At 51.9% G+C, this 19,993-nt stretch overlaps 1 protein-coding gene across 2 annotated transcripts in view; it reads right to left on the bottom strand.

Moving 5' to 3' along the window:
- The window catches only part of slco3a1a (solute carrier organic anion transporter family member 3A1a), a 301,651-nt gene that overhangs the window by 17,563 nt on the left and 264,095 nt on the right, over positions 1–19,993 (bottom strand). Inside the window, exons 8-9 of one of the 2 annotated variants that reach the window (XM_072470507.1) lie at positions 15,737–15,912; positions 7,110–7,204 (exon numbers count right to left, since the gene is read on the bottom strand). In XM_072470507.1, the coding sequence (XP_072326608.1) occupies positions 7,110–7,204; positions 15,737–15,912 (271 nt within the window). The remainder of the gene's footprint in view (positions 1–7,109; positions 7,205–15,736; positions 15,913–19,993) is intronic. The other variant, XM_072470508.1, reaches the window with a different exon arrangement.

Below are 19,993 nucleotides of genomic sequence, written 5' to 3'. Positions count from 1 at the left end.
TCAACGGTTTTCCCGCTGCTCGCACCTTCCGCTGCCAGGAACCCGCAGCGGGGGTGTCGCGACCGGCGGCTCTGGAAGGGTGGGAAGATTTCAGCCAGTATCGCAAACCCCTCTGAGCGAGGCTTCACATAAGAACATAAGAACTAGGAACAGGAGTAGGCCATCTGGCCCCTCGGGCCTGCTCCGCCATTTTAATGAGATCATGGCTGATCCTTGTGGACTCAGCTCCACTCTCCGGCCCGTACACCATATCCCCGAATCCCTTCATTCTTTAGAAAGGCATCTATCTTTTTCTTAAAAACGTTTAAAGAAGGAGCCTCAACTGCTTCACTGGGCAAGGAATTCCAGAGATTCACAACCCTTTGGGTGAAGAAGTTCCTCCTACACTCCGTCCTAAATCTACTTCCCCTTATTTTGAGGCTATGCCCTCTAGTTCTGCTTTCCCCGACCAGTGGAAACAACCTGCCCGCATCTATCCTATCTATTCCCTTCATAATTTTATATGTGTCAATAAGATCCCCCCTGCATCCTTCTAAACTCCAATGAGTACAGTCCCAGTCTACTCAACCTCTCGTCATAATCTAATCCCCTCAACTCTGGGATCAACCGAGTGAATCTCCTCTGCACTCCCTCCAGTGCCAATATGTCCTTTCTCAGGTAAGGAGACCAAAACTGAACACAATACTCCAGATGCGGCCTCACCAACACACTATACAATTGCAGCATAACCTCACTAGTCTTGAACTCCATCCCTCTAGCAATGAAAGACAAAACTCGATTAGCCTTCTTAATCACCTGTTGCACCTGCACACCAACGTTTTGCGACTTGTGCACCAGCACACCCAGGTCCCTCTGCACAGCAGCATGTTTTAACATCTTACCGTTTAAATAATAATCCATTCTGCTGTTATTCCTCCCAAAATGGATAGCCTCACACTTGGCAACATTGAATTCCATCTGCCAGACCCTAGCCCATTCACCTAACCTATCCAAATCCTTCTGCAGACTTCCAGTATCCTCTGCACTTTTTGCTTTACCACTCATCTTAGTGTCGTCTGCAAACTTGGACACATTGCACTTGGTCCCCAACTCCAAATCGTCTATGTAAATTGTGAACAACTGCGGGCCCAACACTGATCCTTGAGGGACCCCACTAGTTACAGGTTGCCAACCAGAGAAACACCCATTTATCCCCACTCTCTGCCTTCTGTTAGTTAACCAATCCTCTACCCATGCTACCACTTTACCCTCAATGCCATGCATCTTTAGTTTATGCAGCAACCTTTTGTGTGGCACCTTGTCAAAAGCTTTCTGGAAATCCAGATATACCACATCCATTGGCTCCCTGTTATCTACTGCACTGGTAACGTCCTCAAAAAATTCTACCAAATTAGTCAGACACGACCTACCCTTTGTGAACCCATGCTGCGTCTGCCCAATGAGACAATTTCCCTCCAGGTGCCCCGCTATTTCCTCCTTAATGATAGATTCCAGCATTTTCCCTGCAACCGAAGTTAAGCTTACCGGCCTATAATTACCCGCTTTCTGCCGACCTCCTTTTTTAAACAGTGGTGTCACATTTGCTACTTTCCAATCCTCTGGGACCACCCCAGAGTCTAGTGAATTTTGATAAATTATCACTAGTGCGTTTACAATTTCCCTAGCCATCTCTTTTAACACTCTGGGATGCATCCCATCAGGGCCAGGAGACTTGTCTACCTTTAGCCCCATTAGCTTGCCCAATACTGCCTCCTTAGTGATTACAATCATCTCAAGGTCCTCACCTATCATATCTTTATTTCCATGATGTGGAGATGCCGGCGTTGGACTGGGGTGAGCACAGTACAAAGTCTTACAACACCAGGTTAAAGTCCAACAGGTTTGTTTCGATGTCACTAGCTTTCGGAGCGCTGCTCCTTCCTCAGGTGAATGGAATCTTTATTTCCATCAGTCACTGGCATGTCATTTGTGTCCTCCACTGTGAAGACTGACCCAAAAAAACCTGTTCAGCTCCTCAGTCATATCCCTGTCTCCTATTATTAAATCTCCCTTCTCATCTTCCAAAGGACCAATATTTACCTTAGCCACTCTTTTTTGTCTTATATATTTGTAGAAGCTTTTATTATCTGCTTTTATGTTCTGAGCCAGTTTACTTTCATAGTCTACCTTACTCTTCTTTATGGCTTTTTTAGTAGCTTTCTGTTGTCTCCTAAAGACTTCCCAGTCCTCTAGTCTCCCACTAATTTTTGCCACTTTGTATGTTTTTTTTTTCAATTTGATACTCTCCCTCACCTCTTTAGATATCCACGGTCGATTTTTCCCCTTTCTAATACCGTCTTTCTTTTTTGTCGGTATGAACCTTTTCTGAACACTGTGAAAGATCGCTCGGAAGGTTCTCCACTGTTCCTTAACTGCTTCACCATGAAGTCTTTGCTCCCAGTCTACCTTAGCTAGTTCTTCTCTCATCCCATTGTAATCTCCTTTGTTTAAGCACAAAACAGTAGTGTTTGATTTTACCTTGTCATCCTCCAACTGTATTTTAAATTCCACCATATTGTGGTCGCTCCTTCCAAGAGGATCCCGAACTATGAGATCATTAATCAATCCTGCCTCATTACACAGGACCAGATCTAGGACCGCTTGTTCCCTTGTAGGTTCCATTAATACTGTTCTAGGAAATTATCCCGGGCACATTCTATAAACTCCTCCTCAAGGCTGCCTTTACCAACCTGGTTAAACCAATCGATATGCAGATTAAAATCTCCCATGATAACCGCTGTACCATTTCTACATGCATCTGTTATTTCTTTGCTTATTGCCTGCCCTACCATCCTGTTACTATTTGGTGGCCTATAACTACTCCTATCAGTGTCCTTTTCGCCTTACTATTCCTGATTTCCACCCAAATTCATTCAACCTTGTCCTCCATAGCACCAATATCATCCCTTACTATTGCCCGGATGCCATCCTTAAACAACAAAGCTACACCACCGCCCTTACCGTCCATTCTATCCTTTCGTATAGTCTGATACCCTTGGATATTTAACTCCCAGTCGTGACCATCTTTTAACCATGTTTCAGTAATGGCCACTAAATCATAGTCATTCACGATGATTTGCGCCATCAACTCATTTACCTTATTTTGTATACTACGAGCATTCAGGTAAAGTACACTTATGCTGTTTTTTATGTCTTTGTTATGAATCCTAACACCTTGATCAGTAACTTTTCGCAATTTATTTTTCCTCTTACCCTTTCTCCTAATTTTCCTTGTCTTTGAACCCACATCTCTACATAATAACCTGTCACGTAACCTGCTGCCTTGATCTCCATTAACCATTATACTGTCCATAGCTTTACATTTCCCTTCCCCCCCAACTTGCTAGTTTAAAGTCCTTGTGACCAACCTATTTATCCTATTCGCTAGAACACTGGTCCCAGAATGGTTCAGGTGAAGACCGTCCCAACGGTACAGGTCCCTCCTGCCCCAGAACTGATGCCAATGCCCCATGAAATGGAATCCCTCTTTCCCGCACCACTCCTTTAGCCACGTGTTAACTTCTCTAATTTTCTCAACCCTATGCCAATTGGCACGTGGCTCGGGTAGTAATCCAGAGATTATAACCCTGGAGGACCTGTCCTTTAATTTAGTCCCTAGTGTTTGATAATCCCCAAACAGGTCCTCTTTCCTAGTCTTACCGATGTTGTAGTCCCAATGTGGACCACAACAACTGGATCCTCCCCCTCCCTCTCCAAAATCCTTTCAAGCCGATCAGAGATGTCCCTCACCCTGGCACCGGGCAGGCAACATACCATGCGGGACTCTCGATCTGGCTTACAAAGGATGCCATCAATCCCCCTAATTATAGAATTCCCTACAACTACCAATTGTCTTTTTGCTCCCCCCTCTTGAATGGCTTCCTGTGCCACGGTGCAGTGGTCAGTCAACGCATCCTCCCTACAGCCCTCTTCCTCATCCACACAGGGAGCAAGTACCTCATACCTGTTTGACAAGGTCAAGGGCTGAGGCTCCTCAACTCCTAAACTCAGGATCCCCCTACCTGCCTCCCTTGCAGTCACACCACTCTGTCCCTGACCACTGTCCGAATTAACAGTACTTATTCTACCGGGTGTGACTGCCTCCTGAAACAAAGCGTCCAGGTAATATTCCCCCTCCCTGCTGTGCCGCAGTGTGTGCAGCTCGGTCTCCAGCTCATCAATTCTGAGCCGAAGTTCCTCGAGCAGCCAACACTTGCTGCAGATGTGGTCACTGATGGTCTCAATGGGATCCACCAGTTTCATCATCATACAGCAACAGCACATCACCTGTCCAGCCATATTCAACTAGTTAATTAATTTAAATATTATTTTAAAAAAAACAAATTCTTTGTAGAACCTCAAGGATAAACCCGAACACCAACAAAAACACAGCCGTCTCTCGCCACTAACCCGAACTCAGTCACTCACCTAAACTCAGATGCATTCTGTTCCAATCAGCACTCCGTGACTAAAGGTACTCCTGCCACACCTTTTGTGCACTTACCTCTCCCAGCACTGTCCAGGCTCTCTCCTCCCGCGCTTTTTAAACCTCCCGGCTCTCTCCTCAGGCGCTGTTTTCGCTGTCCCGGCTCTCTCCTCCCGCGCTTTTTAAATCTCCCGGCTCTCTCCTCCCGCGCTTTTTAAATCTCCCGGCTCTCTCCTCCCGCGCTTTTTAAATCTCCCGGCTCTCTCCTCCGGCGCTGTTTTCGCTGTCCCGACTCTCTCCTCCCGCGCTTTTTAAATCTCCCGGCTCTCTCCTCCGGCGCTGTTTTCGCTGTCCCGGCTCTCTCCTCCCGCGCTTTTTAAAACTCCCGGCTCTCTCCTCCGGCGCTGTTTTCGCTGTCCCGGCTCTCTCCTCCAGCGCTTTTAAAATCACCCGGCTCTCTCCTCCGGCGCTGTTTTCGCTGTCCCGGCTCTCTCCTCCCGCGCTTTTAAAATCTCCCGGCTCTCTCCTCCGGCGCTGTTTTCGCTGTCCCGGCTCTCTCCTCCCGCGCTTTTTAAATCTCCCGGCTCTCTCCTCCGGCGCTGTTTTCGCTGTCCCGACTCTCTCCTCCCGCGCTTTTTAAATCTCCCGGCCCTCTCCTCCGGCGCTGTTTTCGCAGTCCCGGCTCTCTCCTCCCGCGCTTTTTAAACCTCCCGGCTCTCTCCTCCGGCGCTGTTTTCGCTGTCCCGGCTCTCTCCTCCCGCGCTTTTAAAATCTCCCGGCTCTCTCCTCCGGCGCTGTTTTTGCTGTCCCGGCTCTCTCCTCCCGCGCTTTTTAAATCTCCCGGCTCTCTCCTCCGGCGCTGTTTTCGCTGTCCCGGCTCTCTCCTCCCGCGCTTTTTAAATCTCCCGGCCCTCTCCTCCGGCGCTGTTTTCGCTGTCCCGACTCTCTCCTCCCGCGCTTTTTAAAACTCCCGGCTCTCTCCTCCGGCGCTGTTTTCGCTGTCCCGGCTCTCTCCTCCTGCGCTTTTTAAATCTCCCGGCTCTCTCCTCCGGCGCTGTTTTCGCTGTCCCGGCTCTCTCCTCCCGCGCTTTTGAAATCTCCCGGCTCTCTCCTCCGGCGCTGTTTTCGCTGTCCCGGCTCTCTCCTCCCGCGCTTTTGAAATCTCCCGGCTCTCTCCTCCGGCGCTGTTTTCGCTGTCCCGACTCTCTCCTCCCGCGCTTTTTAAAACTCCCGGCTCTCTCCTCCGGCGCTGTTTTCGCTGTCCCGGCTCTCTCCTCCTGCGCTTTTAAAATCTCCCGGCTCTCTCCTCCGGCGCTGTTTTCGCAGTCCCGGCTCTCTCCTCCCGCGCTTTTAAAATCTCCCGGCTCTCTCCTCCGGCGCTGTTTTCGCTGTCCCGGCTCTCTCCTCCTGCGCTTTTAAAATCTCCCGGCTCTCTCCTCCGGCGCTGTTTTCGCTGTCCCGGCTCTCTCCTCCCGCGCTTTTGAAATCACCCGGCTCTCTCCTCCGGCGCTGTTTTCGCTGTTTTCACACTGGCAGTCCAGGGTCGTTGAATGGATCCTGTATACCTAAAATGCCCCCTTTTTCTTCCAAAAGTGCCGGGGATCTTACTTGCAACCAGCGGAGAAGGCAGGGGGTTGGTTTAATGTTGAGAAAGTTCAAGGACAGCTGGCATGCCCCGGCTCTTCAGTAGGTCACAGAAGCATTAGCCTAGAATAATGTGCTCTAGGTTATGTGGGATGTGAATCCACAACCTTCCAGTTTAAATGTAAGAATGCCATCACTTGAACCAAAGTTGATACATTGTTAGAGGTCACTTTGCGAGTATTTGAGTATTCCATGGTGTTTTTACCTGTGGCAAATGCTTCACTCTCATACACCGCGAGCGGAATTTGCTGGCCGTTCTCGCTGGTGGGGTCTTCCAGCCCTGCTGACAGCGAATCCCCACCGTGGACAGCATGGTAGCACAGTGGTTAGCACTGTTGCTTCACAGCGCCAGGGTCCCAGGTTTGATTCCCGGCTTGGGTCGCTGTCTGTGCGGAGTCTGCACGTTTTCCCCGTGTCTGGGTTTCCTCCGGGGGCTCCGGTTTCCGCCCACCAGTCCCGGAAGACGTGCTGTTAGGTGAATTAGGCATTCTGTATGCTCTCTCCGTGTACCTGAACAAGCGCCGGAATGTGGCGACTGGGGGCTTTTCACAGTAACTTCATTGCAGTGTTAATGGAAGTTTACTTGTGACAATAAAGATTATTATTATGGATTTCCTGGCGTTGGGGGTGGGGGGGGGGGGGGGGGGGGGGGGATGCATAGTACGGGGAAACTCCGTTGACAGCGGTGGGGTCAGAAGATCCTGCCCCCAGCAAATGTCAGGCCGCCTCCGCCACTGTGAAACACGAAACCCCGCCCCACTTCCCACCAAACTTCAGTTTATTCTTTCCTGGGACTTGAAAATGACAAAACCTCTTTCCTCTGTGTATTCAATGACCCCAGCAATCTTTCAATATACAAACTTGGGGTCACCCAGCCATTCATTCCTGCTTCTTCGCATCTTCTTACCCACTGTTTGCAACCTTGGCCTCACATGATGGCCCTTCACCACACGGCTTTCTCAATTTTAATATGTAAAGAAACAAGCATGCAGAAACTCACCAAGCAATCGCAAAAGCAGGAACAGAACGCCCAGCGCATACGACTTGAGCTCAGGATTAACAGCCCTGAAGGAAGACAGGAAAAACACGAACAGACTGAATGGGAGTTAATTAGCACGCTCATAATCAATTTGTCCTGTGACTGCACTGCGACTGGCTACATCCACCGCAATTATTTCTTTCACAAATTACAAACCTCTTCAAACAGATGACCTGAAGCCAGACGGAATCAAAACTGAAAGCAGTGTTTCCGGACGAATGTTTATTATTTTCTGAATCATTAACGTTCAGCTAGGACATCTTCTGACCTTTTCACGTCTTTTGATACTGGGATTCATTACAAAGCGAATGATTTAGTGATGCATTGTGCATTTTGTTTCCCCTCCCCCACGCTATTCGCTGTGTGTTTCTTAACATGATCAGGCAAATTAAACTAAAAACAAGGAAGTTGACCACCCGAGGCCTGGATTTTCGCAATGACAGAGAGCCACTCTGTCACTGCAGGAATGTCGGAGGAGGGCGAAATCCAGAATACATTCCCCAAACATGGCACCTACCATTTTTGTGGGGGCAGGAATGAGGCAGGGTCACGTTTAGTGCTTGTCTATTTTGCACGAGCTAATGAAGGAGCTACGCTCTGAAAGCGAGTGATTCCAAACAAATCTGTTGGACTTTAACCTGGCGTTGTAAGACTTCTTACTGTTTTGCAGAGGCAGCTGACCATGTGTGAATCCCAACGAGCGGATTCTCCGTCGGCGGGATCCTCCACTTCGCCGGCAGCACACTCACGGCCGCTGATTTCCCGACAGCATGGAGGTGAATACAATGGGAAGCTCCATCGGCCGGCGGCCGGGACGGGGCACCCCGCTGCCGGCGGGGGTGCGGCGCACCAGAAAACGGGTGTGGCGGGACAGAGAATCCCGGCCAACGTGTGCCGAAAAGAGTAGGAAGGAGCAGGTATAAACCTTGTGGATTTCGTTGGAGAGCTAAAGATGTCCTTTTGGAGAGGCGCAGGGACTTATTTGCAATTTGTTCCAAAGTTGCATTAACTGCCCCAGAAGTGGCAAATATTCAATAGCAACAGTCTGGCTTTAACGTAAGCGAGTAGGAGGGTGGGGTTGCTGCACTTGTTCGGGCAATTTTTAATTTGCTCCTACAGACTCATGCACCCAGGTGCCTGAAAGAACATGGTGCCAAGTGTAGCGCACAAAGACTCCGAGAGACGAATAGAGTGAAGTCGATGAGGCTTTATTAAGCGTGTCTGTTCCCCCGCAGCTCGATAGTAGACTGGCCTGCGGGGGAGGACTCCGGCTTCTTATACTCCGCCTTCAGGGCGGAGCTAGAGGTCAACGGCCAACCAGGACCCGGGATCTATCAGCCAATGACATTAGGGCTTCCAGTCCCACATGACCCCTAATACATACTACCACATTCACCCCTTGTCAAAAATGAACCCGGCGGGGTGATGCTTCACATGGTGGTAAGGGTTTACAGGGCTGGTCCTGGGAGGAAAACATTCATATGGCAATACAGTATGTACAATTTTGTCCTGTTTCAACTATTTACAGAAGGTATCGGGAGAAAAAGCAAAATGTTCTTGTGAAAAGTCCATATATTGATTTAGATCGACGCCACGAGTCGGTCGGGCGGTCTGGTCGTCCGTGTCGATCGCCTCGGCCCCGGTGGTGGTGGTGGTGCTTGTTCCGGTGTTGTCGTCTCCGGGAGCCTTACGGTTTCAGCTTGGGCTTTATTCTTGGTCGGGCCTGAGGGGAGGGGAACCGATCCTCCTGGGAAGGGGGCGGTCGCGGGGTGCGGCGGTGGCAGGAAGGGGGGGGTTGGGTGAATGGTGTCGGGGGGGTGTGTGTGTTGCCGGCGGGCGCCAGATCCCGCAGGGAGACCGTGTCCTGTCGGCCGTCGGGGTACTCCACGTAAGCGTACTGCGGGTTCGCGTGGAGGAGGTGAACCCTTTCGACCAACGGGTCCGCCTTGTGTGCCCGCACATGCTTTTGGAGCAAGATGGGTCCTGGGGCCGCCAGCCAGGTCGGCAGCGACGTTCCAGAGGAAGACTTCATAGGGAAGACAAGGAGACGCTCATGAGGCGTTTGATTAGTGCTCGTACACAATAGCGACCGGATGGAGTGGAGAGCGTCCGGGAGGACCTCCTGCCACCGTGAAACTGGGAGGTCCCTGGACCGTAGGGCCAGTAGGACGGTCTTCCAGACCGTGCCGTTCTCCCTCTCTACTTGCCCGTTCCCCCGGGGGTTGTAGCTGGTCGTCCTGCTTGAGGCTATGCCCTTGCTGAGCAGGAACTGGCGCAGCTCATCACTCATGAAAGAGGACCCCCTGTCGCTGTGGACGTATGCGGGGCAACCGAACAGTGTGAAGATGGTGTTCAGGGCTTTAATGACTGTGGCCGCGGTCATGTCAGAGCAGGGGATGGCGAATGGGAAGCGAGAGTACTCGTCCACCACATTAAGGAAGTATGTGTTGCGGTCGGTGGAGGGGAGGGGCCCTTTGAAATCCAGACTAAGGCGTTCAAAGGGGCGGGAAGCCTTAATCAGGTGCGCACCATCCGGCCTGAAAAAATGCGGTTTGCATTCTGCGCAGATGTGGCAGTTCCTTGTGACTGTACGGACCTCCTCTAAAGAGTATGGGAGGTTGCGGGACTTGATAAAGTGGAAAAGCCGAGTGACCCCCGGGTGGCAGAGGTCCCCGTGGAGGATTTGGAGGCGGTTAATTTGTGCGTTGGCACATGTGCCGCGGGATAGGGCATCGGACGGCTCGTTCAGCTTTCCGGGACGATACAAGATCTCGTAGTTGAAGGTGGAGAGCTCGATCCTCCACCTTAAGATCTTGTCATTTTTGATTTTGCCCCACAGTGCATTATCGAACATGAAGGCTACCGACCGTTGGTCGGTGAGGAGAGTGAATCTCTTGCCGGCCAGGTAATGCCTCCAATGTCGCACAGCTTCCACTATGGCTTGGGCTTCCTTTTCCACTGAGGAGTGGCGGATTTCTGAAGCGTGGAGGGTTCGGGAGAAAAAGGCCACGGGTCTGCCCGCTTGGTTAAGGGTGGCCGCTAGAGCTACGTCGTAGGCGTCGCTCTCGACCTGGAAGGGGAGGGACTCGTCGATGGCGCGCATCGTGGCCTTTGCGATATCCGCTTTGATGCGGCTGTAGGCCTGGCAAGCCTCTGTCGACAGAGGGAAGGTCGTGGTCTGTATTAGGGGGCGGGCCTTGTCTGCGTACTGGGGGACCCACTGGGCGTAGTATGAAAAAAACCCCAGGCAGCGTTTCAGGGCTTTTGAGCAGTGCGGGAGGGGAAATTCCATGAGGGCGCGCATACGTTCGGGGTCGGGGCCTATTATCCCATTGCGCACTACGTAGCCCAGGATGGCTAGCCGGTTGGTGCTAAAAACGCACTTGTCCTCGTTGTACGTGAGGTTCAAGGCTTTGGGGGTCTGGAGGAATTTTTGGAGGTTGGCGTTGTGGTCCTGCTGGTCGTGGCCGCAGATGGTTACATTGTCGAGATACGGGAACGTGACTCGCAACCCATGTTGATCAACCATTCGGTCCATCTCCCGTTGGAAGACCGAGACCCCGTTTGTGACGCCAAATGGGACCCTTAGGAAATGGTATAATCGCCCGTCTGCCTCGAAGGCTGTGTACTTGCGGTCACTTGGGCGGATGGGGAGCTGATGGTAGGCGGATTTGAGGTCCACGGTGGAGAAGACTTTATATTGGGCAATCCGATTGACCATGTCGGATATGCGGGGGAGAGGGTACGCGTCTAGTTGTGTGTACCTGTTGATGGTCTGGCTATAGTCTATGACCATCCTTTGTTTCTCCCCTGTCTTCACTACTACCACCTGTGCTCTCCAGGGACTATTGCTGGCCTGGATTATGCCTTCCTTTAGTAGCCGCTGGACTTCGGACCGAATGAAGGTCCGGTCCTGGACGCTGTACCGTCTGCTCCTAGTGGCGACGGGTTTGCAATCCGGGGTGAGGTTCGCAAACAAGGACGGGGGTTGCACCTTGAGGGTTGCGAGGCCGCAGATAGTGAGTGGGGGTATTGGGCCGCCGAATTTGAAGGTAAGGCTCTGTAGATTGCACTGGAAATCTAATCCCAGTAATGTGGGGCGCAGAGTTGGGGAAGGACGTGTAGTTTGTAGTTTTTGAACTCCCTCCCCTGCACCGTTAGGGTAACTATGCAGAAACCTTTGATCTGTACGGAGTGGGATCCTGCAGCTAGAGAAATCTTTTGTGCGCTGGGATAGGTGGTCAAGGAACAGCGTCTTACCGTGTCGGGGTGGATAAAGCTCTCCGTGCTCCCGGAGTCGACTAGGCATGGTGTCTCGTGCCCGTTTATTAGCACCGTTGTCGTCGTCGTCTGGAGTGTCCGGGGCCGAGCTTGGTCGAGCGTTATTGAAGTAAGACGTGGTTGTAGTAGTGGAGCGTCTTCCTCGAACCCCGTGGAGCCGTCGACACTGGGGTCCGTTGTTGCCGTCCAAGATGGCGTCGGGGATGAACAAAATGGCTGCCCCCTTACATCGCACATGGCTGGGGGTCACAAGATGGCGGCGGGGGTGGACAAAATGGCCCCCCCCATGCGTCGTACAGGTCTGGGGTGGTCCAAGATGGCGGCGCCCTTCCTCCCCTCGTGGTGGCCGGGACCCAAAATGGCGGCGTCTGCGGGTCGCACATGGGGCGCTGGGGGGGTTGGGGAGCGTTAGGAACGCGCGGGGCTCCCTCATCTCTGGGGACAGCGGTGGTCGGGACCCAAATTGGTAGCGCCGGCGGGTCATACATGGGGCGCGGGGGGGGGTTGGGGAGCGTAAGCGGCGTGCAGGGCTCCCTGTTCTCCCGGGACCGCGGTGGTCGGGACCCAGAGTGGCTGCGCCTGCGGGTCGTACATGGGGCGCTGGGGGGGTTGGGGAGCGTAAGCGGCGTGCAGGGCTCCCTGTTCTCCCGGGACAGCGGCAACCTCGCGGGACTGGCACACAACCGCGAAATGGTCCTTTTTCCCGCAGCTCTTGCAGATTGCTGCGCGGGCCGGGCAGCGCTGCCGGGGGTGTTTCGCCTGGCCGCAGAAATAGCAGCGGGCGCCCCCGGTGCGACTTGGCGTTTGGACCGCGCAAGCCTGTGGGGTGTCCGGGGGGGGGGGAGGGGTGGGTTTGTCGCGACGGGTACGTACGGAGCCCAATGGGCAGCCGCGCGGTCGGGGCCGTAGGCGCGGGTATTACGCGCGGCCACGTCTAGGGAGGCTGCTCGGGCCCGTGCCTCTGAGGGTCCTAGCGACTCTTTTTCTAGAAGTCTTTGGCGGATTTGGGAGGAGTTCATACCTGCCACAAAAGCATCGCGCATTAACATGTCCGTGTGTTCATTTGCGTTCACCGAAGGGCAGCTGCAGGCTCGTCCCAAAATCAGCAGCGCGGCGTAGAATTCGTCAATCGATTCTCCGGGACTTTGCCGTCTCGTCGCGAGCTGGTAGCGAGCGTAGATTTGGTTAACTGGGCGGACATAGAGACTTTTCAGTGCTGCAAACGCCGTCTGGAAATCCTCCGCGTCTTCGATGAGGGAGAAAATCTCCGTGCTTAACCTCGAGTGCAGGACCTGTAGTTTTTGGTCTTCTGTGACCCGGCCGGTGGCCGTTCTGAGGTAGGCCTCGAAACAAGTCTGCCAGTGCTTGAAGGCTGCTGCCGCGTTCACTGTGTGGGGGCTGATCCTCAGGCATTCCGGGATGATCCTGAGCTCCATAGTCCTTTTTAGGCACGCTTAATAAATTGTAGCGCACAAAGACTCCGAGAGACGAATAGAGTGAAGTCGATGAGGCTTTATTAAGCGTGTCTGTTCCCCCGCAGCTCGATAGTAGACTGGCCTGCGGGGGAGGACTCCGGCTTCTTATATTCCGCCTTCAGGGCGGAGCTAGAGGTCAACGGCCAACCAGGACCCGGGATCTGTCAGCCAATGACATTAGGGCTTCCAGTCCCACATGACCCCTAATACATACTACCACACCAAGGAAGATACAACATGGGCATGGCACCCTCATACATGGGCACCATAGAAGCAAGTGAACATGAGCAAGAAGAGGTTTTCCTTCATGTGTGTGCAAGGTTTCCTGGCAGCTGCCATGCCTCCTTCATACTAAGGAATTCCCAACCCCTTCACCTCTTGCAGGCAACAACGCAGACCTATGGCTATTTTCTTGGGGACAAAGGCTACCCTTAAGGAACCTGGCCAATGAGCCCCTTAGGCGTCCTCAAGATGAAGGAGAACACAACTACATCAGCAACTGAGCAGGCCATTGGCATTTAAAAAATCGAGGTGCCTCGATTGCCCGGGTGGAGCTCTGCAGCATGTCCCAGCAAGGGTATTCAGGTGTGTTGCATGCTGCATAACATTGTGCAGCAGAGGGACCTACAACGCAAAGGGGTAGACGCCATGGCCGGAGCTTCAACTTCTGAGGAGGAAGATGATGAGGAAGATGGTGGGGGGAGAGGAGCGGGGAAGGAGGAGGAGGATCCTGTTAAGGAGGATGAGGAGGCCGTTAGCAGCGGATGCGAGCATGGAATTTCAGACCAAGGTTCAGGGCCTCTGTACTGTCACTCATCAGCTTTCAAAATCATAATGAGACTTTCTCCTTTGTTAAACATCCTCATTGTCAATTCTTTGTGATAAAAATGATTGTGGATCCTAAGACATGCAAATTGAAAGGAATGGAATACTTTCCAATTTCAGGCACACAAACTCAGCCTTGACCCCTTGCAAGTCAGGCCCAGCATGGAGCAGACACAGGACAATGTTCCATTTACACTATCCCAAAGTCTGGTGCAGTCTGATGCTTCCATTGGGTCAGATACAGCACAGGTTAGATGCAGTGTTCAGCTACACCAACAATGTCGTTCAGCAGTGACCTCAAGAGTTTTTGCTCCTGCATCACTCTTTCCTAGTGGCCGCTCTGGGTGAGATTTACTTTCTTAATGTCCAATTGTGGCGATTTCATTGTTTTTAAAAATTATTTATTCTTTCATAGGATGTGCGAGTCACTGGCTAGTTCTGTTGTGGTGAGCTGCTCGCTAGTTGTGGGCCCCACACCAATGGGTTATCTTCATTTCACAAACAAATCTGCTAAAGCTAATTGGATCCCATCTGTCTGGACCAGGTGTGAACCAAGGTCCCAGGGATGAAAGGTTAGTGGGCTGGATTCTCTGTTCCTGAGACTAAGTGTTGACGCCGGGGCACGAATCGTGGACTCTCACGGCAGCAAAACTGGCGCCGAACCTGGATCGATTCAGCAGCTGTGGAGGAGCTCGCACCGGAGCCACGTAGATCACTATCGATTCCAATGAAAAACGGTGTGGAATTCACACTAATCCCAGCTAACAAGGTGGCACTGGTTGCGCTGGAGCGCGCCCATCCAGCTGATGGGTTGGCTGGGGCCAGAGGGCACCTAGGGGAGTGGTGTTCAGTTCACAGTGGGAAAGGGCAGCACGGTGGCGCAGTGGTTAGCACTGCTGCCTACAGCGCTGAGGACCCGGGTTCGATCCCGGCCTTGGGTCACTGTCCGTGTGGAGTTTGCACATTCTCCCCATGTCTGCGTGGGTCTCACCCCCACAACCCAAAGATGTGCAGGTTAGGTGGGTTGGCCACACTAAATTGCCCCTTAACTGGGGAAAAAAAAATTGGGTACTCTAAATTTAAAAAAAAGTTCACAGTGGTCTATCAGCGGCGTGCATAGCTACATGGATGCCTTGTAGACTGTGGTAATGGTGTTTCCTGTTCGTTCACCCTAACTGCACCTCCTGCCCATCCCCGCTACTCCCCCCCCCCCCCCCCCAACCCTGGCAGAAGCCCCCCCCCCCCCCCCCCCCCCCAGCCAGCGGCACAACTGCCGGCAAACTTTGGCAATGTTGGACACTTTTCTTACCCCCCCCTCGCTCCCTCAGGACCCATGGCGCCGGTTTCACAATTTTTATAAGCACAAGTGAACCGTGCCGACGGAACCCTGGCCCATCGGATGTGGAGAATCGCGGAGGCCCCGGAGAATTGGTCAGGAAAGCTAATGATTTGCAAATGGCGTTTACTGTACGTGTGTTCCGGACTACATTGACGCCGCTGTTGAGATGACGGAGAATTGCAATTTGCCGTCAAACCGGCGCCCGCCGCGATTTTAGCGTCGGAACCTATTCTCCGTCCAGTCCTGTTTCCCGGTTTTGGCATCAGCCGACCGAAAATCCCGCCCAGTGTGTAACCCAATCAACATCCCTTAATCCTACAGGAATACACCAAGAGACGTCTGGGAATGGTCTACATGTTGAAGGACCACCTGTGTTCCACCCAGTAACTTGTTTAAATGTGTCTCTTCTACAATGGGCCCCATGGTGCTGATCTGATGAAGCTGCAAGGGAATCTGTATGGGAGGTCCATTCTAGCTGTGGGGATGCACACATTCCGTCTGGTTGCTTCGGGGGTCAATTGAGAAGTCTGAACCACTTAGCTGAAATCACCCAATTAAGCACACACCAGTATTTAAACCTGGCACCTTCTGGTCTACAAGGTACATTCACATCAATCAGGTAACTGTTAAAGCTGGCATAACACGGTATTAGGTGGAGGGCGACCTACCTGATGAGTATAATGATCGCCGGTGTCTGCGCCATTGCTCCAATGAGACTGCAGACACACATCACGCACATGAAGGTCAGGAAAGCCTCTTGACAGCCTGGGCTCGGACACTTGCCTGGGATTACTGTGGCATTCTTGATGGGGCTGATGTTCAGGCAAGCACAGGCGGTGAGATTCTGTAAAGGTATAATCACAGTGGGTAACAAAAGCTTTTGGAGAAAGTCTTTCTGTCACTGAGAGACATATGGCAGAGTGCACATATCACTGTGGATGTGATATTTTTATTGGGGCCACCTCATGATTAAAACAGCTGGCCACCGGCATCCCATCAGGCCTTTCAATCTTGTGTCACGCCAATGTGAAATTATGTTGGTCTAAAACCCGATTGCGAAAGAGTGGCGGGCACAAGGCGGTCCTCAGCTCGCAAGAGGCTTCGGGGTGAGTGCACCAACTTTCTGCCACAGTGGCTGTGCTGCTCCTGATGTGCTGTTCACCACTCTGCCGGGAGAGACCGTCTCCTGCCCTCCATGTCCATGCCGAGCTGGTCTTCATGGACAGCACCGAGCTTCCTGGACCCATGGACCCTCCTATCTCACCGTCTCAGATCAGAACTGCGCCTGGGGTTGGGGAGCACAGGGGTCCCCTTGCCTCTCCTTGCCAGTGTATATCTGGACAGCACTGTGCTGCGGGACTCACGCAGCCACCACTACAAAGGTCCAAATTTCAACTGGGGGTGGAGTGTGAGGCTGGGGACTGTGGGAAACAGGGGTTGATTGGGGGGGGGGGGGGGGGGGGAGTGTTGACTTGACGAAGATAAGGGGAACAATGTGGAAGGAGGGCTGTGCAGGGGGAGGGTGGAAGAACGATGGTAGGCAGAGCGACAAGGAGGTGGATGAAGCAGATGGACAATGGAAGGCAGAGGGAAGACCGAGGAGAGGGAAGCTGGAGCTGACAAGGCTGCATGAAAAACTTGCAGACAAGGGGATCAAAGGGATACCACATTGTTCACTGGAAGGGGATGGGCGAAGACTCCAGAGATGGTGGGTAGAGGTCCAAGTGGGGCATGGGAACCTGGTAGTGGTGGGGAGGGTGGTTGAATTGAGGAACAGACATCTTGAGGCTGCTAGTCTTTTCCCTCTGGATTGCTGGCCTCCTGCACTGGTCTGGTGAAGACAGGTGGGCTCGAGAGTGCGCTGGACTGGTATGGTGCCGGGATCTACGAACCCACCAGCTGACGATGGGCAGACAAGTCAGCTGCTGGCCCGTCAGGTGACTTGTTGGAAACTCGCCTGTGCATTATTAAAGAGGCTCCGAGTGCAGAATCTGGCATGGGTTCTGGCCAGCGGGTAAGGTGCTGGCAGAGCCAGCCGCCACTGCACGAGAGTGTACCGATGCTTGGGGAGAGGAAAAGCCAGTCTGCCCAGTCACCGTACCCCCTTTCTGATGGTTCAACCCAACTATGTGACAGAATGTCAATGGTTCCGAGAAATATGACTGATTTAATTCTTGAGCCTCTTAATGTTATCGGCTTCAAGATCTTCCCAGGTAACTGAGGCAAAAGGTTGACTCACATGGTGAGGATGGGAATATGAATCAAATGATGGGGACAGAGGAAGACGGTGAGATTGACTGGGCGGGATTCAGATTAGGGGGTGTGGGGAGGCCGTTCAAGGCACATGCTCATTGTTAAACCAATATTCAGCAGAAACTGAACTGCACGAGCCATATAAATACTGTGGCTACATGACATAAGTACCGAGTGTGATGGAATATTGTCCACTTACTTGGAAGATTTCAGCTTCAATAACACTCAAGAAGCTTGACAAGATCCAGGACAAAGTAGCCCGCTTGATGACACCCCATCAATCACCCACATTCACTCCCTCCTTCACTGATGTATGGTGGCTGCAGTGTGTACCAGGTACACGATGCATTGCAGCAACTCACCCAGCCACCTTTGACAGCATCTTCTACACCCACGGCCTCTACTACCTTGAAGGACAAGGACAGCAGATGCATGGGAACTCATCACTGACAGGTTCCCCTCCAAGCCACACACCATCCTGACTTGCAACGATATCACTGTTCTTTTACTGTTTCTGGGTCAAAATCATGGACTCATAGAATCTACTGTGCAGAAGGAGGCCATTCGGCCCACCGAGTCTGCACCAGCCCTTGGAAAGAGCACCCTACCCAAACCTCCACCCTATCCCCGTAACCCAACCTAACCTAACCTTTTTGGACACTAAGGGCAATTTATCATGGCCAATCCACCAAACCTGCACATCTTTGGACCGTGGGAGGAAATCGGAGCACCCGGACGAAACCCACGCAGACACGGGGAGAAAGCGCAGACTCCACACAGACAGTGACCCAAGGCCAGGAATCGAACCTGGGACCCTGGAGCTGTGAAGTCCTGCAACTTCCTTCCTTCCTTCCTAAAAGCACTGCGGTGTACCTCTACACCACATAGAGTGCTGGGGTTCTTGAGGGCAATTAGGGATGGGCAATCAATGCTGGGCCAATGAAGCCAACATCTTGCCAAAGACTGTAACAAAAAACGAAGACTGAGGGAAGAGGTTAAGATGAGGACTCTACTTCCAAACCAAGAGCTGAGCATCTGTCAACAGCAGTGGGGAGAAATCTAAACACAATCTGTGCAAAACAGTATGGTTTTGGGAAGAGACCAACAGATAGAAACGTGGCACAAAAAGCGAGGCTCCAAATTCTGACAGGATCTACCCAATCAGAGGAAAACATGCTACCCAATGATGTATGACCTCATGGCACAGTTATGGAATAGCATGGCAAAATTCAAAGTAAACAACAAAGAGAGAGTGGTAGTGATTCACGATTATTCACAACAGCTTGCATTTATTTGTCATTGTGGTGAATGTATTACGGCAACCATTCACCACTATATTGCATTGTACTATGTTGTTGCCCTTGTGGGCTCCACCTATGGACCATTGTATCACATTACACCGCACTGTATCATTTTGGTGCCCTTGTGGGCTCCGCCCCCTTGGGGGAGGTATATAGATCTGCCTCCCTGCAGGCGGCTCTCAGAGCAGAGCAGTCGCAGGCAGGCACAGTTCGAGCTGATTAAAACCACTGTTCACTTCAACTCTCCGTCTCGTGTGAATTGATGGTCGCATCAGTCATGTCTTGAGGAAACAAAATGACTCAATGTGCTTCTCAAGAGTGTCATCAAAGAAAATTTGACACCAAACCACGTAAGAAAATGCTCAGGCAGGTGACTCAAGTCTTATAGATAAGTCTTGAAGAGCGACTTAAAGGACTGGAGAAACGAAGACATTTAGGGAAGGAATTCAAAGATTTTAGGGCCTAGGAAGCTGAAGGCAAGGGAATGGTCGGAGTTTGAAAATCAAGGACGCGCACGAGTCCAGAATTGGAGGAACGGATAGACCTTGGAGGGTTGTAGGGACGGACGTGCGTCTAAAAGCACCGTGGGTGTAACTACACCACATAAAGCACCAAGGTTCAAGAATGTGACTCACCGTCACCTTCTTGAGGGCAATTAGGGATGGGCAATCAATGCTGGCCTAGCCGGCAAAGCCCACATCCCTGCTTAGGTTTTACCGCACATTTGCGATAAAACCTGTGCTTTGGGTCTGAGAAATCATTCCTGAGGCAGGTTTACAGCTGTGTGGGTGGATTCAATCAGAATCTTACTATTTCAGCACAAAGCCTATCACTATTTTCTTACAGGTTTCCTGAAGGATCGAGGTAAAGACATGGGCACAGGTGAAACCTGTTCATGACTTCTGAAGTGACACAGGTTTGTCTTCCATGTGTTTTCCCCTTCTTCCCCCTGTTGCACCGACTCTACTGGATGCAGACAGCTGGAGCTCTTACAAGAGCCCTTCCTGTTGATTCCCTTACTTCCCATTTCTTTCACTTTGCCATTATTGTTTTTAGTCCACGAATCGTTAATGGAGACATACCTTTAAGTTGAGCAGGGGAAGTAAGGAACTCAGGAAGTTGCAAAATCGTACATGTGGTGTGAAGATTTAGATTTTGAACAGAAGAGCTTAGACTTTCTGGCACCCGAGAGATCAAAGGGATTTGGTTCGATTGGTTGGCTGGTGGCCAATGGATTGGCCAAGGACCGAATTCTGCCCGGAAACAGGTGTCTTCAGAGATCCCAGCAGAATGCTCCTGGACACTGAGAGAAGAAGCTGTGTGTTTCTCTCTCTTTCTTTCTCAAAGGTATCCTGCCTGCTGTCTCTGAGT

This window comes from Scyliorhinus torazame, chromosome 12 (genome assembly GCF_047496885.1).
Source record: "Scyliorhinus torazame isolate Kashiwa2021f chromosome 12, sScyTor2.1, whole genome shotgun sequence".
Classification (NCBI taxonomy): Eukaryota; Metazoa; Chordata; class Chondrichthyes; order Carcharhiniformes; family Scyliorhinidae; genus Scyliorhinus; species Scyliorhinus torazame.
This window is presented reverse-complemented; position numbering and strand designations above follow the sequence as displayed.